General features: G+C 39.2%; 1 protein-coding gene across 2 annotated transcripts; it reads left to right on the top strand.

The window, feature by feature from the left end:
* Positions 1-1,035: 1,035 nt before the first annotated feature.
* Positions 1,036-7,438, top strand: LOC123897025 (DNA-(apurinic or apyrimidinic site) endonuclease). Of its 2 annotated transcripts, XM_045947522.1 has the most exons (9): positions 1,036-1,175; positions 1,288-1,668; positions 3,060-3,204; positions 3,682-3,883; positions 4,284-4,362; positions 4,673-4,734; positions 5,731-5,817; positions 6,685-6,788; positions 7,093-7,438. In XM_045947522.1, the coding sequence occupies exons 2-9, from the start codon at positions 1,330-1,332 to the stop codon at positions 7,170-7,172; spliced, it is 1,098 nt and encodes a 365-aa protein (XP_045803478.1). In that variant the 5' UTR covers positions 1,036-1,175; positions 1,288-1,329; the 3' UTR covers positions 7,173-7,438. The 2 variants fall into 2 exon arrangements, with proteins under 2 accessions (XP_045803478.1, XP_045803477.1); XM_045947521.1 differs by having other exon boundaries at positions 1,055-1,668.
* The last annotated feature ends 20,159 nt before the right edge of the window (positions 7,439-27,597 follow it).

Here is a 27,597-nt window from a genome sequence, read left to right as displayed (position 1 = left end):
AGCGCGAATCATTCCTTCACCCTCGAAGAAAATATTTTAAATGAAACACTGTATGAGTGGGTGATTAAAAAATGTAAAATGATATTTCAATTTATAGAATTATACGGTGTGTGTATGTGAGATTGGTCGATAGTATGTAACATCCACTTAAGTCGCCAATCAAAATATGGTCACACCCTAAGTAGCGAATTGAGTTTGAGTTCGACTCTGAATAACGAAATGCTATTTTCATTCGTACTAGTAATTCGTAATGTTTTTTTTGGACAAAAAGTAATTCGTAATGTTTTGAGAGCTGAGGAAAAACTGGATCCTCTCTTTCAAAGTTGTCTACCACATAGCTATATCTTTCAGATAACTAAAGAATATTTGGATGTAGAAAAAGCAAGCAGGCTTGTTTTTGACAGAGTGAAAGAGGTAGTTCAAATACAATGGAAACCTCCTTCCTAGTGGGTGGATTAAATTGAAAACTGATGGCTCGTGTTGTAATGATGGAATAATAGGATGTGGTGGAGTGTTGAGAGGTAGTGAAGGAAAATGGTCGGGAGGATATGCTAAATTTATTGGGGTTGGTAATGCTTTTATAGCCGAGTTGTGGGGTGTACTCAAAGGGCTGAAACATGCTAAGAGACTGAATTTCAGAGCGGTGGAACTGAATATCAATTCATTGGCGGTGGTACAAGCTATTTCAGAAGCGGGGAGAGGGAGTCATCGTAGGAGTGCTTTGGTTCATAAGATTCGTCAACTACTTGAGATGAAATGAGAGGTTGTTATTCATCACACTTACCGTGAAGCAAATAAATGTGCAGATGCTCTTGCCAATATTGAGTGTTCATTGAGATCTGATAGTATTTTCTATGATACGTTCCTGTCGCAATTACTTGCTGATATGTTGGGGATAACTACCCTAGACTATGTAATTTTCTCTTTGGGCTTAGGCCCTCATATTATAAAAAAAAAAAGTTGTCTACTTCTCTCTCCTCCAAATCATAGCCATTTGATCAATCTAACGGTGTAGAAATAAAAAGGAAAAAAAGATAAGTAACCTAAACGACTCTGCTGTCCTGCGCCTAGTCTCCGCACACAAGTACAACAGCGACACACTTTAGTGTTCAAGATTTCGACGACGGCGAACGGTGCCTCACCCCCCATCCTATTTCTAACATTCTCTATTTCATGTATGTTTGTTTGTCTCCCCATTCTCTATTTAGATTTATTTCTCTTTATTTGTTGGCATAAAACATAATGAAGCACAAAGATCAAATTCTGGCTCAATTACTACGGTTACAGTTGTAGAGAATTAGAAGAAGCAAAGCAAAGTGAAGAAGAGTGATGAAGCGGTTTTTCAAAGTAGTAGAGAAAGATTCAGACAAATGTTCCAAGAAAGCGAAAGAAAACGATAACAAGAACGAAGAAGAAGAAGAAGAAGAAGAAAAAGAAACGAATAAGGAGCCATTGAAGTTCATGACATGGAACGCCAACAGTTTATTCCTCCGCGTCAAAAACAATTGGTCTGAATTCAGCAACTTCATCACTACCTTCGATCCCGATGTCATTGCCATTCAAGAAGTTCGAATGCCCGCTGCTTCTTCTTCTTCCAATTCCAAATCCGCTCCTAAAAATCAAGCTGAAATTAAAGATGATACTAACTCCTCTAGGGAAGAAAAAAGGGTATTCACATTTTCATTTCTCTAATAATCATTGCCATGCTTATACCATTCCTTAGTTTTAATTTACTTTTTTGTTTACTTAGTGCATGACAAATAAATAAATAATTATGGTCGTTAGTTAAACCCTAGCTCAACTGATAACTATTAGGTTCAATATTTTTCCTACTTATCTCGGCGAGAACCCAAGATCTCCCCTTTGTGTGTGTGACTTTTCAGAGTGGTGTTTGTCACTCTGTCAGTCTATAGAGTAGAAAAAAGGTTAATAAATGGTGTTTAGGCTAGAACTAAATAAGTGAGGATCATAGTTCGATCCTCCGTAACTGCGATCGGGAGGGGGCTGGAACCCTTGATGACAGAACTCATCCCCGAACTAGATGAGGCGGTCCAGTGGGCAGGATACTGATGGTGAAAAGAACAAAAAAAAGAAAAGTGAGGTCATCCTATTTAGGGTATATTTGGATTGACTTATTTGAGTGTCATAAATATTAAACACTTGTGAGACTGTTTGGGATAACTTATATTAATAATAGCTTATGAAATGTCCTAAGTTGTTTTCATTTTATTTTTGTAAGTTTTTCGAATGGCTTATGAAAATAACTTATAGCTTATATGAAAATATTTTGACTTTATTCCACCTTTTGTTTTATAGTTTAAATATAAGCATTTATATGATAAACACTTAATCAAGCTTTTTATTCAAACTGGGTCTAGGTTAGAGACCGTGATGGTAACTTTCAACGAGAAACTGAGATTATAAGGATTTTGTTTGATGACTTAAAAGCTTAGAATCTGCCTTTGTTTTTTCTCATAAAGAGCTACAGATGCATGATCAGGTTACTTGACACAGATGAACTTATGAACTCTTTAAGTTCTCAAATCAAATGAATGGATACAATTTGTGATAACTTTAATGTAGCACTTGAAGTTATTTATTGGTCTTTCAATTACTTTACTTAGTCTTTATTTAATGGCTTGGATGGTCAAACACCTACTCAACTAAATCTTTAACTATTACGCGATAACGCACAAATGGTTTTGTTGTATCTCTAAACACCCCCTCACACAAGAGCTCTTTGGACTTGAAACATGGAGCTGGACAATGCATAGGCCCATTTTTATTATTTGGTAATTGTGCAAATAAGGGTGGCAAGGATCAGTATCTGCACTGCTTAGTCATGCATTGCAGACTTTGATACAATGTCGATGGCCAACTCTTAGAAAAATAACTTAGTGATTATTAGGTGAAGGCTTGTGAATGACTTTATAACATCTCTGACGTGCATTGGAATTACTTCAACACCGAAAGTAAACAAAACAATATTGTTGCTAAATTGATATAATCATCGTATTCGTTTCTAATACTTTAGACCCAATGTATGATCCAACTTACAGATATTGATGCGTGCACTTTCAAATCCACTGTTTGGGAACTATCGTGTTTGGTGGTCTCTCGCAGATTCAAAGTATGCAGGGACAGCACTATTTGTGAAAAAATGTTTCAAGCCCAAAAGCGTTGTTTTCCATCTTGATAAAATAGGTATTCTCTACTTCACAGATTTTTGTTATTGCATTTATGGCATTAGATGTTTTATTTAGTTACATATGAATATTTTCAGGTTTCAGCCGCGTCAGATGTTAATGTTGTTCTTTTATTGAAAAGAATATGAAAACTATTCATATTAATTTATATTCCTTAGCGGTTTGACCATGCTCATGTGTGACTTTAAAAGAAGCATGATCTTATTATTGCAGTATATATTTTTATTTTAATGTAGAAAAGATTGGGCTGGAGAAGTATTCAGAATTCTCCAAAATATAATCATAAAGTGTTGGTTATTGAAATTTTTTGCTGTTAATTTTTTTATCATATATCTATTAAAAATTGAAGTTTAAGTTTTCAAATTAATTTTACATGTCTTAAAGGCACACAGCTTAGATATTTTTACTGAAATAGTAATTTTTTAACATATTTGGTTTACAGCTAATGGATCTGCATTCTTGTTTTTGTTTTTAGCTTCAAAGCATGAACCAGATGGCCGAGTAATCTTAATTGAATTTGAAACACTTCGTTTATTGAATACATATGTACCAAATAATGGGTGGAAAGAGGAGGCAAACTCATTTCAAAGGAGAAGAAAATGGGACAAAAGAATCCTGGAATTTGTTAACCAAAATTCAGACAAGCCTTTGATATGGTGTGGGGATCTGAATGTCAGGTGGTTAATCTCCATTTTTCTTTTGGCAGCCATTAATTAGTCCAGTCCTATTTGTTTGGCATCTTACTTTTATTTATGCATTTGTCATTAAATCAATTCTAGCTATGAAGTTCTAGATATGAGCTAGCTTAGCTGTTGGATGTAACTATTTTGTTACTAGCCATGCCATTCAAGAAAACAGAAATCCAACAGTTTGAGAGAGGACCATTATGATTCATGTTTTATTTCAATTTGATGCAATTATATGCATTATATGAAACTAATTCATTGAGGCTGCATTGCTTCTTATTAGTTTTTAGAATTATTTTTACCTAGTTTGAACGCATTTCTATAGTTGTCATGAACTTTAAAAACTCTTATAGATGAATAAGCCTTTAACTCTCATATCCATCTTCTGCAGCCATGAAGAGATCGATGTGAGTCATCCAGAGTTTTTCAGTACAGCAAAACTCAATGGTTATGTTCCTCCAAATAAAGAGGTCTGATCAATTTACTTACTCTTGAAATTTCCTCTAAAATAGATTTATTTCATTCAATTTATCCCGCAACAGCTTAAGCTTAGGTAGAGGCTAAAATTAGTTTAGTATCTTTGTACTTTGACATGCCCACAGTTGTGAAAAGATGCAAGGATTGCAATGTTAAATACGTTGTTATAGACACTTTGATATCTTGTCAAGTACCAATTCCTAAGCTTAAATTGTTAGCTAGAGGCCCAAGATAGGATTCATATCTCTAACAATTCGGATCAAGTAGTGTAATATATCTTCCATATGTTGTGGGTTTATGCAGGACTATGGGCAGCCTGGATTTACCTTGGCTGAAAGAGCACGATTTGGTACCATCTTAAGAGAGTGAGTCATTCATTATTCTTTTTGGTCCATTGATTTATGTTACTTAACATCAACATGGCCAAACCTCATATTTTGAACTTCCTATCATGCTTGGATTGGTCAGGAATCCACTTAAAACTACGATGCATGCATTTTTTCCCTGTAGTTATAACTTGATGAAGAGATAGATTGTCAGGAGAGATTTAATGCCTGTTGTGTTGTAATATGTTACGGTTTAGGAAGTGAGATTTTTTTTTTACAACAAGGAAGTGAGTTTTATATATAGCATTTAGTACAATATGTACTTTTACATTGATTGTAAATTTGTAATAGTCTTGTTCTTTTTCCTATCCGTGTTTGAACCACATGTGGTTTATTAAAAGTTGTTCCATTGAAATAAGATACTTTTTAGATTTAACTTTTGACATTAACTTACTCTTATTGACTTTGATTCACTGAAAGGGGTGATCAATTTTTTCTTCTTATAGCGATGCATTATGACACTAAGGAGTAAGGACACAATGGGATTTCCAATATGATGATCCTAAGCTTAAGTTAGATTGAGGGATAGGGGATTGGGCTTGCATGATGGGTACGAAGAAGTAGCAAGTATCAGTGTAGCACAATGCTTAACGGCATCAATCAAAGGAAAAGAAACAAAAAAAGAGTGACTATATACAGTAAAGGATAGGACCCCAGAAGTTATAGAATTAATTATGCAGTACTTGTAGTGTAGAACTGGGTAGGTGGTTATAGCAGCAGTCAGGGCATGGGCTTAGCTTAAAAAGTAGGAGGGCTCATAGAAGGGAGGTTCTCTGAGTATTTATTACATTGCAACTGAAGACAAGGACAAATGAACTAATAAAAAAATCATCTTGCACCATTCATTATCGACTTTTCTGACTGTAATGTCTCCCCATCATTTCTTTTTACCCTTTACTTTTGAATTACTTATTCATTTATCTTGCACCATTCATTATAAGTCTAGATAACTGATATCACGGAGGCGTGCTTTAGGGGAAAGCTGGTAGATGCCTACAGATTTCTGCACAAGGATAAGGATATGGAGCAGGGCTTCTCGTGGTCTGGAAACCCAGTTGGGAGGTAAGAAATTTATTTTATTGATCTTTATACCATAGGGATTAACTCTCTATAATAGTGTTAACTATATATTGAGGCAATGCACTTTGAAGAATTTAAATTATGTTTTTGGTTTTTTGTCTAAACCATTTTTCTTTTTGCAATTCATCCTTTAACCCCTAGAAAGGCTTCCTCTGTAGTAGTGTTTAGGCCTGTTACTAGTAAACATTATTAGGCATTTATTATTTTATTAGGCAGCAATTATTATATTACTATGCAGCAGTTATGTATTAGGAATAGGAAGTAAATGTTTTTAGGCAGTTAATGGATAAATAATTTACTGGATAAATAGGGAAACTGAAGGAAAAAGTCAGTAGGCAATTATTTGTGATTGAATATTGGATGGGAGAGACCAAGACTCTCAAATTTTTGGCAGTGTAATCCATAATATGATGTGTCAAAAAACAAATTTTTTGTACTTACTTTTACCCCTAGAAAGGCTCTGTAATGGCTTTTAAAATGTGTGGTGAGTTGCAAATATAAGAAATGGGATGGGATTCTTTTTATATTAGTTACCGATTTAAGTAAGGGTCTGTTTGGGAGAGAGATTTTGCAGGAGAGGGGAGGACTTGTTTTTTCTTTTCTAAATTACACAAACTATAAAATATTGCTAAAAATGAATGAAGTGTGATTGAATTGTTATGTAATCATATATCATGGTATTCTTTCATTTTTAAAAAAAAAAATCTGAAGTATATATTAAAATATAGACCTAGACCTCCAGAACTCTCCCCTCTAAAAGCCTCCAAAATTCCCCTCCCAAAAAACCCTAATTGACAAATTTAATTGACGGTTTTGGCTTGTTAATTCTTATGAGTGTTTTCTTTGAAGGTACCGTGGAAAACGTATGAGAATAGACTATTTTATAGTTTCAGAAAAACTTAAAGAAAATATTATTGCATGTGAAATGCATGGACAAGGGATTGAGTTACAAGGTAAGTTTCTTTTCTTGTGTTAATACTAGTTGCTTACTCAACAAAATTTGAAATTTGTGATGCTTTTTGTTGCTAACACTCCTCCTTTAGCTTATTTGCTAAGTTAAAAAACTGAAACCAGAGTGCAACTTGTGGTAATTGGTGTTGTTGTGTTATATGCTGTTTAATGGCTACGCCAAGCTTTCTTTATTTTCATATGCATGGGTTTCTGGTGCATATCTCTTCATTGTGATTAGCATTTCTCAATCACTTTTCATAAGCTTGTATTTCAGAAGCATGACCTTGATATATATTGTCTCGGCAGGTTTCTATGGAAGTGATCATTGTCCAGTTACCTTGGAGCTCGCTCCTAGCTCCAACTCTCAAAATGAGGACCCAATATAAGTACTATTAGCTGTTTATGTTACAAAGCCACTGTCAGTTATCATCATCCTATTTACTTCTCTTTTGTCTAGATTAGATGCTTACTGTTCCGTTAATGAGAACCGACAAGCTATTTCGTACTGTGTTCTCTTGCATGGACTAGCTGCAATGCATGCATAAGTGCAAAACCGGTGGTGGTTGTAGGAATTTCCCATGAACTTTATTTTTTTTGGGGTAGTACATACTAGTTCTTCGTTTAAAATCAAGATACCTAACATTTATGCCGATTGCCGAGTATTCTTCGCCCCTGCACTTTTATTTTCTACTAAAATAGCAAAAGAAAATGATGTTTTCTCTCCCAACCCCCCTCAATTCTTTTCTACCCCCTGAATTTCCATTTTTGCCCTTGGGGGGTACTGCGGTTTATACGAACCGAAATAAGCTGACATGCTGATAAATTTCGGTAACCACTTACCGAAATCTGGGACATTTCGGTTCGCAGGTACCGAAACAATTATTTCGGTAAACTTCTACCGAAAATGGTCTAATTCCAGCGACCAACGTACCAAAATCTAGGACATTTCGGTTCGCAGATACCGAATAAGCTGACGTTCGTTTTTTGTGTACCGAAAACGCTAATGTTCGGTTTGCAGTTACCGAAATGGTCTAAAATTTGGCTTCGGTGAATACGAACCGAAGTTTTTTGGCAAAAATGTTTGAAACCGCAAGGGGCAAAATTGGATTTTTGGGGGGTAGAAAAGAAATGAGGGGGGTCGGGAGAGAAAACATCAAAGAAAATAACACTTTATTTGAAGGGGTTAGTTTGACGGTTGAGCTGATTTTTCAGTACTATGAGAGAACTAAGGCAGTGCAACACTCCGATTACTTTCATTGTAGTAAATAAATGGTATTTACTCAGCATTAGAAACAAAACAAATTAAGTACATAGTGGGAGTATATATATATATATATATATATATATATATATATATATATATATATATATATATATATATATATATATATATATTACAAAAACATACTCCCTCCGTTTCAAATTACTTGACGTTTTAGAAAAATTTTAATTTTTTCAAATTACTTGTCGTTTTGATAATTTAAGCTTATATTTTGTTTATTATACTTTCATGTAAATTTCAAATATTTAGGAGTAGTTGTTGAAACCAAAAAAGATTTAATATATATTTGAAAAACTAAAGTTTTTTTTTGTTTTTGGTACATAACATATTAATTTTTTTTGATACATAACTTATTAAATTTATTGGAAAGAGAAAGTATGTGAAAAAACAAAATGGTGAATTAAAATAAGGGCATAATAGAAAAATAAGATGCAAATATACACTTTCTTGATTTCTTGTTTTTTTTTCTTTCTAAAACGTCAAGTAATTTGAAACAGAAGGAGTATTATATATTTTAAGGGCACGTATTAAGGAATTACAAATTTGCATTTGATAATACAAAATAATTTAATGTTTACAAGGTAGGAGTAAATTAAAATGTACAAATTTCAATCAATCGTTAGTTGGTTCAGTGGTGATTGACGCTGAACTTGATAGGGAGAACCATGATTTGATCTATCGCAATTGCAATTGAAAAGGGACCTGAAACCACTTGATGATAGAACTAATCCGAACCTGATTAAACTGATGGTAAAAGCAAAAAATTAACATAATTTCATTTTTTCCGTAAAAAAAATTATTTCCATAAGTTATTATACATGGGACCATATTATTTTATCTAATATTTATCTATATATCTATATATATATATATAAAGAGGATACATGAGTTTTGATGTGGACTTTTCATAATACCAACAATACCCTTGATTTTTTTAGTAGCAATAAAAATCTTTTATTAACAAACTCACCATAACCTAAGACACATTTTTTTTATCTTTTATTAACAAACTCACCATAACATAAAACATATCTTTTTTAATTGGACATAAGTTAGACACATGCAGGCGCATAACACGCTTGTCTGGCCCGCTAGTAAAACTAAAATTAATAAGAGATTTAGTTTGATTTTCATCAATTATTTTTTGTACATGATTCATCAATTTTTTAAATTGAGAACCGAACAAAATTGGTTCGTCTTTCGCTAGTTCGGTTTTATATCTGAACCAAACTTGATCGGTTAATTTTTTGTTTGTTTTGGTTTGTTTTTATCAATTTTTCTGATCCACTTACGTTGTTAGTGTTGGTGTAAGCCCTAGAGGCCAATTATTTATAATTGCATGATACTTGTATTGGATAATTTACTTATTAAATAAAGGCTTTTCTTTATTATGTTTATGTGTTAAATAATAATAGAGTCCCTAGAATAGTAAGTTCATTGAATGGAACGTTAAGTGTGACTTAATCGTGAGAGTCCATTACACATAAGAACACTATTCTTAAAACATCCGTAGTCAAGTTTTAATGTGAATTGGGATAACATCAAAACATAGAGACTATTATGTTGGTAGACTGATGATCACATCTCACGGATCATAGATAAAGAGTTATCAAGTCTTCACATAGATATAAATATTAAGAGTAATATTTATATCGGATTGACCCACCATGAGAATACTACATAGTATGTTATGAAATGTCATAGGATATTCTCATAGTGATAAAAGGTGTATTCCACCCTTCGACCTGAAACCACTACGTACCCTAGATGCAGGAGTGTAATACCTTGTTGTCATTCAAACGTTATCCGTAACTGGATAATTATAAAGTTGGTTGATGGGTATCCCACGAATCATGCTGAGGGACATGAGTGACCTAGATGGAATTTGTCCCTCCTACATAACGGGAGATATGTCGATGGGCCCAATATTGAACTAGACAAGGATGACATACTATGCCTTGTGTTCAATATAGACATGAGGGCAAAAGGGTAATTGTGCACAAGATATTTATCACGAAAAGGTTAGTCAGATCACGTGACATTCCTGTGACTTGGGTAACAGTGATGTGTTGCTAGATACCGCTCACTGTTTATAATATTACGATTAATATTATTGCCAATGTCATAAGAACCTACAGGGTCACACACATAAGGACAGTTGAGAAGGAAAAAATAAGTAAGACTTATTGCGGGGGTGCAGTTAGTGACAAACGGTTATTGGGCTTGACAAGCCCAATTTCGTGTAAACTAAAGACCTCATAAGAAACTCTATAAATAGAGCCTTATGAAGTTCAGTAGTAACGTTTTTAAAAACCCTAACCGAATTTAGAGAAATTCTGAATTTCTTTAAACCCTAAACCGCACAAAATTCCCTCAGCCTTCATCCAAGAACAGTTAGCACTGTGAGATCGAAGGTTCCTGTTCGTGTGGACTAAGTGGAGGTGCTGCAAGTGCGGTGCTTGTGATCAAGAAAAGCGGCCACAAATTTGTTCTTCAAAGGTAATATTCTAGACCTGATCATGCTCATTCACAAGAATCCATTGATGGGAAATTTTAATTTTAAAATTCCGCTGCGTTTATAAAAGTGTTTATGAAACGATTTCCCAACAGTTAGATATGACTATGTAGAGTTTGGATCCTTTTACCAGCAATTAATTGATCTAAGTGGTAAGAATTTTGGAACTTCAGGTATTCGATTTCTGGCTCATGCATTTGGAGAAAATTTGGTTGAAATGAGAAAAATTACTTTTATATACTTCAAAATATTTAAAAACTTTAATAATAAAAAATAGAGAGGATTCCAAGTATCATGTATCATGTATTGTGCATTGATAATAATGGGCTAGTTAAGTTTGCATTGTTGCAACTTGCATGATATTTTCATCAGCGGAGTTTTTATGGGAAAGGCAGTGCACTGTCCACTGGATTCTCTCCAGTTTTAATGACAGTCATTAGATCATCCTGCCTCTTTTTTTATATTTTTAAATTTTTTTATTGGAAGGTGATGATTTGACTGGATGGATTGTTCACAGGAGACAATCCACTCCGGAGTTTTTATGTTTGTTTTTGGGGCTAATGCTATGGTGGACGACATTCACAAGTGGTCCACCGTGGATAAATTATCTACTGAATATGAATTTTACGAAATTCATTGTTGGATTGAAAGTTTATATCGTATAGATCATCCATAAATTTTTAAATTATTTTTGAAAATCATTTGATATATTATTGAGACCCATCAAGATTTACGTTATTTAATAAACCGTTAATCTTGATGTGTCTCAATAACATATCAAATGATTTTCAATTTTTCTAAATTTTTCTATGAATGATCTATATGATATAAATTTTTAATCCAACGGTAGATTTTATAAAATTCGTATTCGTTATAATGTTATTCATGACTAGTCCACCATGAACCATTTTATCATTGTCCATATTAAAATTTACCCATGCTTTTGGGTAAACATTTTCATCAGCAGAGTTTAGTTATTCATGCAGGTATGACTTGCAGGGTCCCCACGCTTATTAGTCTATTAAACTTCCAATGAATTAAAGACATTTCTTTCTTTCTACGACCCCCTCTCACGTGTCATTGTTTGGTGGGGTTAACATTGAATCACCTGAAGCATGATTAATACCAGGGTGGCAAAGTGGACGGTGTACCTCGATTAAGCCCGCCCATTCAAAACCGGGACGAGGCGGGACGGGTCATCTTACGCATCTGAATTTAAAAGTTAAATTTGCATCGTTTATTACCGAGTTGCCGGACAGATCCACACCAAATAAGTTTTTTTCTTTTCCTACTTGTAAATTTGCATTGTTTATTAATGAGTCGGAGTACTAGTTTACTATTTTTCAACAATATATAATAAAAAATAACTCAAAAGATTAACAAACTCAAGTCATATGATAAATTGTAATAATTAATAATTCAAAATTGAACCAAATTATTTCATGTAAACTATATTGTTCTGGGCCGAGCTTATAAGCTCGGTACACAAGCCAACGAGCTTGTGTAGTCGATCTGACCTTTACCCACCGGGCACACCATAAATGCTCGGGATACCAACGGCTACTTCTCCATGGCTTCTGTAACGTCTAGATACCGGAATGATGAGCATTAACTGCACATCATGGCTCCTTAGCCATTTTCCGGCAGCCACTTGATGGCCATTAATGCCATCAAGGGCCTTAGCCCAGCACTGGGGGCTATATATATGCATCTCCACTTCATTTGCAAGGTACGCATTATTTAGCTAAGAAAACCTTCACAAACACAAACTGACTTGAGCGTCGGAGTGCCTGCAGGTACACAACCCCCCTCCGCTTCAACAGGGGTCTCAACGCTCTCAACCACCGCAAACGCCGGCGAAGTCGCATTCTTCTAGTCAACACGATCAGTGGCGCCGTCTGTGGGAACTGTAGTTTCCCTGTTTAAACAAACCAAAAACTAAAAAACTTCCTTCAAAACACCTCTTTCACGACCAATGGCTGGCGTTAACAACCACCAAACCCCGGAGCACGTGGCGGAGAACCATGGAACACCGATGGACTACGCGCCGTACCACCCATTGGACGGCCAGTTTGCCTCCGTAACGGAAGATGGCCAAGAGGGGCAAGACGCGCATTACGAGCCCTACAACCCAGAAGAACCGCAGATCCCTGTGGCTACCCCGCCACAGGCGACTCCGGCAGTGGCTATCCCTCCGGGCGTCCCCATGCAGGAAATGATGGCTGCGCTGGTCAATGCAATCAACCGTCAGTCGGACTTATTACTGCAGCAGAACCAGCGATACGAGCAGCAAAATCAAAGGCTCGAGCAGCAAAGCCGTCGCATCGACGCAATTGCTGAATCGAGGGTCACGGCGCAAGCTCGCCCAGCTCGCCGTTCACCCACACCTGTGAGGAGCAGAACCTACTCCAGGTCACGCTCACCACCTCGCCGAAGAAGCGAGAGGAGGTCGAGCCCAAGGAGAAACGAGGCAATATCTCAAAACTCCACCCCACCGAGGAGACATTCCCCTAGAAGGGACAACCCTCCTCGCCGCCAAAGGAACCGATCCCCGGAAGAAAGGGACAGCCACCAAGGCCCCCTCTCCCGAAGGATACGAGAACTCCCCCTACCGGTCGGGCTCGAGAAACCACCGGCAATGGATACCTACGATGGCTCGACAGATCCGGACGAGCACATCGAAAATCTTGAAGCTCTCCTCGAGTACAGAAATGTACGAGGCTCTATCAAGTGTAAGCTCTTTCCCACGACTCTGAGGAAAGGCGCTATGGCTTGGTACAAGAGCTTGGCGCCAGGATCCGTAGATTCCTGGTCGGACCTATGCGCCCGCTTCCGGGCTCACTTCACTTCCTCGAGGCGTCATCCAAAAACTGAAGCAACCCTCGAAGCCATTATTCAAGGCGAAAACGAGCCTCTAAGGTCCTACCTCGAACGGTTCAACAAAGTAGCCGTAGAAGTAAAGGTCGAGGAGAGCATGAAGCTGTATCTCCTCGACAGGGGACTACATCGGGACAACGACTTTGCTAAAGCTGTCGGTATCGAAGAGCCGAAGACGTTGGATGCATTCTTCGAAAAGGCGAAGAAGTACATCGCCTACGAGGAGAAACAGAGGGCCATAGATCTAAGGAGGCCTAAAAGTCAAGAAAAAACCAGGAACCACGAGAAAGATGAAGCTGGAACCTCGCGAAGAGGCAACGAAAAGCAAAAGGAGGAAAGGATTAAAGATTCCAAACCTCCTCGAGGAAAATTCACAACATACACTCCACTAAATGCGTCAAGAGATCGCATTTTCGCCGAAGTCTCCGCTGCGGACTTCAAAAAGGCTGGGATCCACTTCCCAAGACAGCAGCCCATGAAGGCAAATACTGATAGGATGAAATTTTGTCGCTATCATAAAAGCCATGGACACGTTACTGAGGACTGTGTCCACCTAAAGGACGCCATCGAGATTCTGATACAAAAGGGCTATGCCCGAAGATATGTTCAGAACGACGAACAAGGACAACAACAACAACAACAACGGCGGGAGACTCAAGAGGTCGCAATGGCCATTGATGTTCCCGAGCAGGAAAACAGAGGCATCGTCCCTCAGGCACTCGCCATCTCGGCACCTGAAATCCCACTCCCATCCCCGGGGTCCGATGAAGGAGCGCTCATGAGGCACTTCAACGCCCACCTGAATGGCTCATGGGAAAACTTCCCAAAAGCACTAGTGATAACAGGGGGAGGGCTCAACAAGATCACCCTCGGCTCAGTAAAAAGAAAATTCGAGGAGCTGGAAAACGTTTGCTCAGTGACTCCCATCACCGTCTCCAAACCTGAGGGAGACTCCGACCCGCTGGCCTTCTACAAATCAGAAGTTCCTGGGGGCTCGCCAAACTATCAGATACCACTGCTGGTAAGGGCTCGCATGGCGAACTTCGACGTCCACCGCATCCTCGTAGATCAGGGGAGCTCGTGCGACGTAATGTACTCGGGGCTTTTCAAAACCTTAAAGCTGTCGGAGAAGAACTTGGTTCCCTATGTAAGACCCGACCTCCAAGGATTCAACGGGTCGACTACCAAGCCTTGGGGATACGTGGACCTGATCGTCACCTTCGGCGAGGAGAGGGCAATGAAATCCGTAAGGACACAATTCATGGTCGTCGACTGTCCCTCGCTGTACAACTGCATCATCGGCAGAACTACTTTAGCGGAGCTATTTGCTGTGTCGTCCACCGTCCACTTGAAAATGAAATACTACACGCCGGACGGCCAGGTCGCCACCATCAACGGCGATATAGCTGCTGCGAGGAGATGCTTTGAGGCCGCGGCAAAAAATCTGAGCACCGTGGCGACCCCTAAGAAAACTGAAAAGAAAAATCCGGGGGTAAACACTATTGGAGGTTCTGTCGACATCGATGCTCGACTCACAAAAAAGGAGCATCAGGAAGAGAAGCAGAAGGACCTCACCGATGCTGAAAAGAAAATCTACCGCCCCATCCCGGACGGAGATTTCGAGCTGGTGCCCTTGGGCGAAGACCCCCTCAAAGGGATCAAGATTGGAACTGGGCTCCCCGACTTGGTCAAAAAACAGCTGATCGCCTGCCTTAAGGACAATGCTGAACTGTTCGCCTGGAGCGCTGCAGAGATGCCCGGTATCGACCCTGAGGTCGCTTGTCATCAATTGACTTTAGATCCTAGGGCTAGTGCCGTTGTTCAGCGGCGTAGGAAGCAGTCTCCCGAAAAAGCGGAGGCTGCTGAAAAAGCTGTAAAAGACCTCCTCGAGGCAAATTTCATTTCGGAAGCTAGGTATACCACCTGGCTATCCAATGTTGTACTTGTTAAAAAATCGAATGGAAAATGGCGCATGTGTGTTGACTATACCGATCTTAATAGGGCTTGCCCTAAAGACGCTTACCCTTTACCTAACATAGACAAATTAGTAGATAATTCATCCGGATTTAAATTACTATCGTTTATGGACGCGTACTCGGGTTATAATCAAATAAAAATGGCTGAAATCGATAAAAAGAAAACAACATTTATGACCGAATCAGGTAATTATTATTACAACGTAATGCCTTTCGGGCTTAAAAACGCAGGCGCCACATACCAAAGGATGATGAACAAAGTCTTCAATAATGAAATCGGTGACATGCTCGAAGTATACATGGATGATATGATCGTCAAATCCGAAGAGGAAGTCGATCATACAGCCCATCTGAAAAAAGTATTCGACCAGGCGAGAAAGTATAACATGAGATTCAATCCTGAAAAATGCACGTTCGGCGTAAAAGCTGGGAAATTCCTCGGATTCTACTTAACCGAGAGAGGAATCGAAGCTAACCCCGATAAATGCAGAGCGTTCTTTGAATTTCCTACGCCGGACTCAAAGAAATCAATCCAATCATTGAATGGGATGCTCACCGCCTTATCTCGTTTTGTCGCAAAATCCGCTCAACACGCGCTACCTTTATTCAAATTACTTCGAAAAGAATCCGCATTCGAATGGACAAAGGAATGCGAGGATGCGCTACAACATTTGAAACGAGCATTGTCTGAACCCCCAGTCCTAACGCGACCCAACGAAGGGGAAACCCTATACCTTTATCTCGCCGTAGCATCGGAGGCCATCAGTGCCGTTCTCATAAGAGAAACCGAGCAAGGGCAAAAACCCGTTTATTTCGTGAGTAAGGCTCTGCAAGGACCAGAACTCCGATATTTACAGATTGAAAAAACGGCCTTAGCAGTAGTCATGGCCGCGAGGAAGCTAAGACACTATTTCTTAGCTCACTCCATCGTTGTTCGAACTGATCAACCGATTAAGCAACTCCTTGCGAGGCCAGACATGACAGGACGAATGCTAAAATGGTCGCTCGAGTTGTCCGAATTCGAAATCTTTTTCGAAAGCAGAAAGGCTCTAAAAGCCCAAGTGCTAGCAGACTTCGTAGCCGAAATGACCACACCATCTACCCCGGATAAAAACAAATGGACCATCTTCGTAGATGGATCCTCGAATCCACAAGGGAGTGGTGCAGGTATCATACTCGAAAGCGGTGAAGGAGTGCTCATAGAAGTTTCACTCGAACTCGCCTTTCCAACCACAAACAACCAAGCCGAGTACGAAGCCTTCTTGGCAGGATTAAGGTTGGCTCAGGATATGGAAGCCGAGGAAATTAAGATATTCACGGACTCACAACTCGTCGCATCACAAATAATCGGGGAATACCAAACAAAAGACGAGCGACTCACGGAATACTTAAACTTAATAAAAGAAAAATTAACCAAATTCAAACAAACCGAAGTCAAGCATGTTCCTCGCGAGCATAACGCAAGAGCAGATATCTTATCAAAGCTCGCGAGCAATAAGAAAAAGAAAGGCGGAAATCAATCGCTTATTCAGGAAACGCTATCCAAACCAAGCATAGTAAAGCCCACCGAGGTATTCCTGATATGCGAAATCAACGCCAACAGCTGGATGACACCCGTGTTCGAATTTTTGAACACAAGAAACCTCCCACTCGACAAGAAGGAGGCAGCTAAGGTTAAAAGAAGAGCCTGCGCATACGTAATCCTAAATGGAAAAATGTACCGCCGAGGATTTTCCATCCCTCTACTGAGGTGTGTCGAGGAAAGCGAGGTAGCCTCGATCCTCAGTGAGATCCACGAAGGCATAAACGGTCAACACATCGGTGGACGCTCCTTAGCCAGAAAGGCCTTGCGAGCAGGATTCTATTGGCCTACCATGCAAGCAGACGCAAAAGAGCATGTCAAAAAATGCGACAAATGCCAACGTCACGGGGACATGCACTTGGCCCCTCCAAACGAGCTAAAAACGCTATCGTCCCCGTGGCCGTTTTCTTGGTGGGGGATGGACCCCTTAGGACCGTTTCCAACGGCAGCAGGACAAAATAAATACTTAATAGTAGCTGTCGACTACTTCACGAAATGGATCGAAGCCGAACCTCTCGCCCACATCACAACATTCAACGTGTTGCGATTCTTCAAACGCAATATACTTGCGAGGTTTGGGATCCCTCAAGTCGTCGTTACAGATAACGGGACTCAATTCACGGACAAGAAAGTGCGAGAGTTTATGGCAAAGATAGGTACAACCCAACACTTCACCTCTGTCGAACACCCTCAAACGAACGGCCAAGCCGAAGCTGCAAACAGGGTTATATTACGAGGACTCAAAAGGAGGTTGGATGAAGCAAAGGGAAAATGGACAGAAGAACTGCACAGTGTACTCTGGTCCTACCGAACCACTCCACATTCTACAACGGGAGAAACGCCTTTCCGACTGACGTACGGAACAGAGGCCGTAATTCCAGTAGAAACCGGAGCATCCTCCTTCCGAACGGAAGTACCCCTTGAAGGGGAAGACAACCATGAAATGCTCAGAGAGGAGCTCGACCTCTTGGAGGAACTCCGAGACGGCGCAGCCCTCCGAGAAGCTACTTTGAAACAAAAAATAGCAAAACGACATGATAAAAAGGTCATCAAGCGAGAATTCGACGTTGGGACACTAGTACTCCGACGTAACCAAAAGGATTCTCGCGAGGGTAAACTCGCGGCAAATTGGGAAGGACCTTATCGTGTCCGAGCCAAAACCGAAAACGGTGCTTATTATTTGGAAGATCTTTACGGAAAAGAAATTCCTCGACCTTGGAATGCCGAAAAGCTCAAACAATACTACAGTTGAGGGAAGCTCAAAGCCATCCCTCGACGAAGGCTGTGTCTTCGCCCATGAGAAGCACGCCTATACAACGGAGGAGTGCTTAGGTACGGGCATGAATCTTAAAATATAAAATAAAGTCGAGACATTAGGAGCTCGATGATGTTGGCGAGGAAAGTTCTAGACCACGGAACACCATCGTCGTAGTACACGCCCGGTAGAACCCCAGCTCGCGATGGGATGTTCACACCCCGAGGAGGAAAGCTTAACAACAGCCCATCTCCTCGTTGTTAGTTTGGATAAACATCTCCAAACACTTAGAATGGTTCCCCACACCTTCTAAGCCCGGCATCAAATGGTACCAGCTACCATAACGATGACCACCGTCCAGACACACACTAGCGCGAAGAAACGAGTAATTCGGCGTATAGAATGTTTGGAAAAATTATTTAAGTTAAAAACCTCGCGCTTGGTCGAACATAAACAAAAGACATCAAGTATCCAGGTCGTCACAATGAAAAGACAATCAAAGCATAAGCTTAACAGCGCCAAGCATGCAAACGATCGATTCGACATTCAGAGGAAATTAAAAACGTAGCCATACAAAACCTAAATCTAGATATGAAGATAAAGGTAAAAAGGCAGGAGAATAAATTAAAGTACTGATATTTAAAGACCCCGAAGGGCCATAATTGTCAAATACATCAAAAAGGGCAAACGCCCAAACAAAGCAGATAAAAAGAGAAAAATAAAATTACACTTCGTCATCAGGGGGGGTAAGGATGGCCCCGTCACGCACCACTTTATCCTCGTCCAAACCCTCCAAAGTCAGATCCTTGTCAGCATTCAAAAGCTTCAACTGCTCCACGGCATTGGTGAACTGAGAACTCGCAGCATCAATCATGCTATCATTCAGCTCCATAATCGTCCGCACCAGACGGGCTCGCGAGAAATCAGCATAAACACCAGCCGGATCCACATCCTTCTCCTCCTCATCAACAACCTCAGGAACCACTTGCTTGGCACATGCCTCCAGCTTCAACTCCAACTCCCGAATCTGACCCTCCAGCTCTTGAACCCTCGCCAAGGACGCTTCCCTCTCTTTGGTGACCTCCTCCAACTTCACCTGAGCAGACTTTAGGGACTCCTGCATCTCCAGTTGCAAAGTATACTGCTTCTGGTACTCCGAAAAAGCAGCTTGAGTCGAGCTCAGGTGACCAGAAACCTCCTTTAGCTTGGTAAGAGCAGCATCCCTCTCCTGCAAATAATGGCATTCTCGACCATTCAGGAAAGCTACCATCTCCAGAAGCTTGAACATCGCCACCGAATGCTTGGCGATTTCGGCTCTGATGGCGGTGGGTCCCAAAGAAGAGAGGATGCCGGAGTCGGGCTCGGATACAGAAATTTCCGTCTGATCGTCGAAGATTGGGTCGTGAGCATACACGGGAGGGAAAACAAAATGGGCTGCAGGTTTGCCGGGCTGAAGCTTGTGAAGACCAGATGTCGAGTTCATTAAATCATCAACATCATCCACCCTGCGATGTTGACGGGAAGAATTCGTGTCTTCAAGATCCTCTTCACGGGTACGTTTCTCCCTCGATGCGTCAATAATCTCGAGAGAAGGGGTGGGATCCTGCCGAATTGAAGAACTGGCCGGCATCGATTGCGAGCCACCAGCAGCCTGCATAATCTTTTTCTTGGCAGTTTTAGCCTGGCGAAGTCTTGCCTGAGCACTTGACATCTCAACTGCATGAAGAAAACAAGAGACAATCAGCAAAGTAAGCCAGAACGGAAAACTAAAAAAGTAAACCGAGCAAAAAACAGAGACAAAGGGACATAAAATAAGAGCATACGGAAAAAAGCGGCCACATCCCCATCAGTCTTACAGGCCAACAGCCTTTTGGTATCAATTAACTTCGGAGTCTTTTTCGGGCGACCAGCCGCGTCCCGAATAAGATTACCGTCACTATCCTCCAACAAGGCCTGGGGAAAGGAGCCCACATAATCTTCCAACCTCTTATAATCCGCGGCCTCCTCCGGGCTTAGGTCGGATTTCTGAACGGTCAAATCCCGAGGAAGAAGGTCGTAATGACTCTTGTTCCAGTAGAAGGGAAAAGTACCATAATCCACCTCTACAGCAGCACCGCTCGGATCTCTGACAATCTCTCCACGCGCGTCCCTCTTGACCCCCCGATAACAAACGTGCTTCCATCCCTCCGAAGTAATGGGACGAACAGCGTAGTACCTTTCTTTAAAACCCCGGATCGAATCTTCATACATACGGAAAAGGCTCCTCCTCTGCCTAAAGGACACCCATCCGAACCTACTACCCTCCAAGACCTCACCACTTTTAGACGCCTTTCCTTTGGCCTTTTCGCCCTTGGGACACGAGCGTTGAAGAAAAAAGGCGTGGAAGAATAGTTTGAGGGTAGGAGCAATATTCAGGAACTTGCACGTCACCTGAAATGCTCGAAGAAAGGCCATGGAGTTCGGGTGCAGCTGCGACGGCGTCACCCTCAGATATCGGAACACAGCAACCTCTAAATCTGTAAAGGGCAAGCGATACCCCATGTGCTCAAAGATAATCTGGTACACTGGGATCGTTCCCCAACCCCAGTTCGAGCATATCCTTCTGCCGGGCGGAGGGACCCGAATCTCCCAATGAGAAACACTGGGATCCTCCACTTCATAGAACATCTCTTTATGCCCGCCAGTGCACCCAGAGAAGATGGAAGGCGTTTCTCGAGCCTCATTCGCTACCCACGAGATATCCACTATCAAACGCGGGGTGCCCTCTTCCGGTCTGGGTTGGTCGCCCTCCATCGATTACCTGAAAGCAGAGGAAGGAAACGTGAATTCGACATTCGCAACATCAAATCCACCCTTCCACCGCCAAATCAAGTGAAAGGGCGTGGATAAAAGCGAGCGCGTGGTCGGCCACACGCCACAATCGCAAAACAATAACAAAGGGGGTAAACTTCTCAGAAAACCCTAAATACGAGCGTAAGAAAACCCAGACAAGGGTACACTAACAGCCTAAAGCTTCTTAAAGCGCTACACTGACGACCTAAAGCCAAGACTAAACATTTAAGTCTAAAGCATCATAAATCGATAAAATCCTATCCAAAGAGCCTTGATGAACCCTAAACATCTATCCTAACCAGGCAAACGAACCAAACAAACCATTCAAACCAGAGAAAGTAAAGAAAACACTTACTTGATCGACGGAAAGAAAGGGAAGCTTCGGAGTAGAGAATGGTCGAAGGAACACGCCAAAGAGACAGTGAAACTCACGAAGCTTGCGGTTTGGAGGGTGGAGAAAGCAGGAGCAGGAGAAAAAACTAAGGAAAGGTTGCAAGGAAACTGTAAAAGTTTCGAAAAATGACCCTTCCTCATATATATAGGCAAAGGCGACCGCATACGCCAAATCACGCCACCACGCATCTGGACCGTCGTTTTAATCCAACAGGTGTGATGGGAAGCGATCCAACGATCCAGAAGCGCCCTCTCGAAAAACCAAAAGGCGCGAAAATCTAACGGCCCTGATAAGGCCTCGAGATCCAAAAATAATTCAAATAGCCACTCGAGTGCTACCTTGATAGCCTCCACACGTGGCGTAAGGAAACGAAACGACTCGTCCCTTCAAGTCACCTCCACCTGCACGCAAATCTCGCGAAAACCAACACGCTATGATCTCGGAGGATAACGTCCAACGCGCTTGCCGAAATTTCGGGCGCCATCCATCCGAGATTTTCGGCAAAACCAAAGCAATCTCTTACGATACCTACGAAGTTGGTAAACGCCCGAAACTAAACACATGTTCGCGATAAAATGTGCAGTTCGACAATTGTGGACCTCGAAACTAAGTGTATGCTCGCGATAAAATGTACAGTTCGATAATTGTGAATTTCGAAAGAAAAAGACTAGAAACGATCAAAACTTTGTTATTATTATTATAAAGGGCAAAGGGCCAGAGTACAGAGCAAGAAACAAAGGTACAAAAGGGAACGAGCATCTACTGCTCGTTATCCGAATCAACCTCCACTACGACTACAGGCTTGGATTCCACCGTCTTCTGAGAGCCTTCCTCGCCGCTAGAGGCTGAAACTTGAGGGTATGAGTCCTCAGGCTTATACACCTTCAGAAACTCAGCATAATCTTCATCAGTCTCGTCCAAGTCAGAAGAATCAGAAGAAAGTACGATCACCTCAAACTTGGCCTTTCTGGGACGCCTCAAACGAGCAGACCGGCGAGGGGGTTGAGACCTGGGAGGCATGGTTCCCTTGCCCTTGCGAGAACTCCCCTTATCAGCAACTTCTTTGGTATTCTGCCGTTCCATCTTGCTTGCCTGAAAACACGAGTGAGGGTTAGAAAAGGCAGCAAGGTATTTATAAGAAAAACTTGCCTCTTTTCAAGAAAGCCCAATACCTTTGTTAAAAGGCCCACAACAAGTGAATGAGCGGCTGCAATTCCCAAAAATTGACCCGTCTGACGTACACGAGCTTCGGAGTTGACTGTCTTGGAAAATAGCGTGGATTCCCCTGAAAACCTTGACTATCAACCAAGCGGATCATAGGAGTTATCACTCCAATTTCCTCAAGGAATCGAGCAAACGCTCCTGAAGTGCCGTTTCCCTCGTATAGCATCAGATGGTGTGACTCCAAAGTTATTATCCTCAGTAAAGAGCATAACAACTTGGGGGGCTCCTGTTCTGGGCCGAGCTTATAAGCTCTGTACACAAGCCAACGAGCTTGTGTAGTCGATCTGACCTTTACCCACTGGGCACACCATAAATGCTCGGGATACCAACGACTACTTCTACATGGCTTCTGTAACGTCTAGACACCGGAATGATGAGCATTAACTGCACATCATGGCTCCTTAGCCGTTTTCCGGCAGCCACTTGATGGCCATTAATGCCATCAAGGGCCTTAGCCCAGCGCTGGGGGCTATATATATGCATCTCCACTTCATTTGCAAGGTACGCATTATTTAGCTAAGAAAACCTTCACAAACACAAACTGACTTGAGCGTCGGAGTGCCTGCAGGTACACAACCCCCCTCCGCTTCAACAGGGGTCTCAACTCTCTCAACCACCGCAAACGCCGGCGAAGTCGCATTCTTCTGGTCAACACGATCATATATTTATAGTTAATTCAGTCTTAACGCTACATCATCGCAATATCAATGTCATTCTTCAAAATAAATAAGTTTTGATAAAATAAAGCACCAATAAAAATCCAACAACATTAAACAAGTTTCAATTTTTATTTTTTTTGACTAAAAAAACGATATTCATTCATTCCAATAATTGATAGAGTACATCAAATGCAAATACGAATTCAATATCGCTAAAAATAAAATGATGAATTTGCGAACAAACTCACGACATTCGACATTCATGTTAATAACATACAACGGCAAAATGCCTACAAATAATGTGATAACCTTAAAGTCACCAGAGTGTCAATGCTTCCGGATCTGCAACGATGATTCTCAAATCATTGATTGAATCTGCAATTGATTGAAGCTGATCTTTCAATATGAACTAAACGAACACCACATCAAGGCGGTAAATCAAACGTTGTACCAATAACAACCAACAACACAACGCCACACTTAGACGACAAAATCACAACAAAAGAAAATAGAGTATGCATAGGGGGTGATTTTAGGCCAAAAATGATCTAAAACCACCTCTTACAGGTGAAGAATGAAGAAAGCTCAAAGAAAATTGAAGTTAGGGCCGGTGAAAGTTGAGAGTCACAGATTGACACAATGGACACCATGTTGAAAAAAATCTACTATATAAGAAAATAACATACTTATGAAATTCCCAATTTGCCCCTTTTCTATTTTTTGACACATAATCAATTCAGGGTTATTTTGTGTCTTTATAAAAAAAAAAAAGTTAGTAGAAAAATGCTAAAAAATATTTTAGTAGGATTCGAACCCTTAACCTTTTAGTTACACTTCTTATTACATTTACCACTAAGCCATATGAATTAATTTGTTATATTTTTTGAACCAAAGGGGAAGTGTTTATTGTTTTTTTCTTTTTTATAATAAGAGAGTAAAATTCATGTAGAAATAAAAGGAGAGATTCAATGGAATTCTTTATTTCAACGTCATAAGTGCATTATACCAAATAAGACAACAAATGTATGGTTTTTTTTTATCATTTATTGTTTATGTTTTGTTATTTTAGATTCACTCAACTTGATTTATGGAATTCAACCCAATATTTAATCAAGTTAATTTTCAATTTGTAGTTCAACTCAATAAATTTAATACAAGAATATGGTGGGAGAAAAACTAAAAAACTCCCGTAAATAAATGGTGAGACAAAAACAATAAAAATTGTCAATTACCTCAAGAGGATTATTCTCTACAGTTGCGCGCGAATGATACATTTAGTTAAAAAAATTAGTAAAAATTAAATACAAAGTTGAAAAATAAATGACATTTTTTAGAAGTTTTTTTTTTTTAAAGATTTTTTGTTGTTGATATAAGGACTAATATTTTTTTTAACAAACCAAAATGAGATATATTAACATAGACAACCTCCCCAACATAAGACGTATCGAGGTAGACTACAAAATTTTACAAAGAGTCAGAGAAACAAAACCATAAACAAATCACACAAGAAAGATATGACTTTCGTTCTTATGAGATTTTTCTATGCGGAACAAAATTATTGGAGAAAAAATAGGAATAAAATATTATGTTGCCTATTTTTTTAAATAATTTTACGGGTTATATTCATATTAATACGGGAACCTAATTTTTTTTTATATATCAACGGGTCTTATATTTTTACTCATATATTAGTAAAGTTGTTTATTTATTTTACAATTTTACAAGTTATAGTCGTATATTAATATGGGGACATAATCTTTCGTGTGAATTCTACGGGACCTATGTTTTTCCTCTTTTTTTTTAGACTAACAACAAACAATATTCATTTATTCAAGTAAGTAGAGTACGTGTCAATCTGCACTGAATCTGAATCAGAGCAAATCTAAACAAAACAAACATTGTACTACAACGGAATTAAACCGAACACTGTACCAAGACGCGAACTCAAGACAAAAAACTCTACACTAAGACGGGATTAAAACAACATCAGACAAGAACAACAAAAGAAAACTCAAATGAAACATAAGAATGTGTGAAAATCATTTATTTAAATAAAAAAATATATAAAACAATCAAAATGGGGTGATTTCGGATCAAAATTGATCCAAAATAACCCCTCTTTGGAAGATGAACAAGAATAAAAAGCAAAAAGTATGGTTTACTATGTTGTTATTGTGGGGCGGCTATGAAAAAGCAAAAAGTATGTGGCACATGTTTTTCCTCTTATTAATAAGATTTCATGTTCTTTAATAATTTATGTAGGACCTATATATATTTATACTCATGAATTAATAAGATAACCTTTTTTTTTTTTATTTCTACGAGACTTATAATTTTAATCTTATATTAATAAAGTTGTTTATTTTTTTATAATTTCGCGGGTTATACTAGATCAAATATTAATACAAGGACTTAATTATTTTGTTCATTTTTACGAGACATATATTTTTTATTAATATATTAATAAAGTTGTTCATTCTTGACATATATTTATACCCATGCATTAACAGAAAGATATAATTTTTTGTGTGATTTCTGCGGTGCCTGTGTTTTTTTTTCCTTTTGAACAAACTAAAATGAATTTTATTATCAATAATGAGTCGTGATTGGCACAAGGTGTGCCAAACAAAACAACAACAGTTTATATCATACACATACGCAGAGCCAGAGCCTATGTTTTTACTCTTATTAATAAAATTTCCAGTTTTTAACAATTTTCTGTGAACTTATATTTATACTCATATATTAATATACGATAACCTGATCTTTTGTGTGGTTTATGCGGGACCTATGTTTTTTACTCATATTAATACGTTTGTCCGTTCTTTTATAACATCTACGGAACCTATAAAATACTCATATATTAATATGGATTTTTTTTTTGTGATTTATACGGGACTTATACTTTTATTTATATATTAATTAAGTTGTCTATTTTGTTTTACAATTTTACGGGTTATACTCATATTTAATACGGTGACCTAATTATTTTGATGATTTTTGTGAGACCTGTATTTTCACTTACATATTAACAAGGTTACCTATTTTTTAATAATTTTAAAAGGATATATTTATACTCATATATTTAATACAGGGACATAATTTTTTTGTGGTTTTTACAAGACCTATGTTTTTACTACTATATTAATAAGGTAGCCTATTTTTCCATAATTTCTACATTATCATTTATATTCAAATATTAATACAGAGACATAAGGTTTTTTTTTTGTGACAATTTTTAATTTTTTAATCTACTTCCCAATAAATTACTATTTTATGTTATCAAGTGAGGAGCGGCAACGCCGCGACTCCCGTGCGAACGCACGGGTGTCCTGCTAGTTCTCAAATAAAGAATGATTTTGAAAGAGTCAACGAAGCTATGGTTTATTCTTTTTTGAATCTCCGTTACTTTATTAATTAATAATTATTTTTAATTAATAATAAAAAATGATTGCCATAACAACATGGGCTTGTTGAATGACAATGGAAAGGATTTTGCTCATACAAATTTGATGATCCTTAATCAAATAAAATACTTTTAATAGTGATTTGCTTAAAATATTTGTACTAAAAACATCCCTATTCCTACCCTGGAGGGGAAATCACACATTAAAAAGGCAGACTCTTCCGGAGAAAAAAAAAAAAGCAACCGAGAATACGACTTGTTTAGTGTAGGGCTGCTTGGCGTGATTTGTTGGACACTCTCTTCGTCTAAGGTCTTAGCTTGGTCACTCTATTAAGCTTTTCTATCAATAGACTTGTTGAGGTACGAAAGATTGCTATTCAAAGCATCGTAAATACTCATATCTTCTATGGAGCCGGGTGCGAGCTTCTCGTCTGATCTTACTCAATAAGAGTCAAGCGGGCGACAAGAGTACTCTATTTTCACTATTGTAAGTCGGTCTGGCGAAAATCCTCACGTATCTATTGTTTAACAACTCAAAGAATTCAACTTCAGCACATATTAACTGATATAGACAGAACGCACCCCACAATTTTAGGAGTTCCTATCAAGCACATATACTACCTGTAAAAGGAAGATCATGAAAGACCCATACTTGTTCTTCTCACTCGTACCATACTCTTTATAGATAATCTGTCAAAAAATATGAGACCTTTGCAGAAGAAAATCAGCCGAAATCGATGCCTTACATCATAATCTTGGACTTGACTTAGGTTCCTCCTAAAAAGATAAAGCTAGTGGTACTTACAAAT

This window comes from Trifolium pratense, linkage group LG7 (genome assembly GCF_020283565.1).
Source record: "Trifolium pratense cultivar HEN17-A07 linkage group LG7, ARS_RC_1.1, whole genome shotgun sequence".
NCBI lineage: Eukaryota > Viridiplantae > Streptophyta > Magnoliopsida > Fabales > Fabaceae > Trifolium > Trifolium pratense.
The sequence above is the reverse complement of the archived record's forward strand: the minus strand, read 5'-3'. Positions and strand labels throughout refer to the sequence as shown.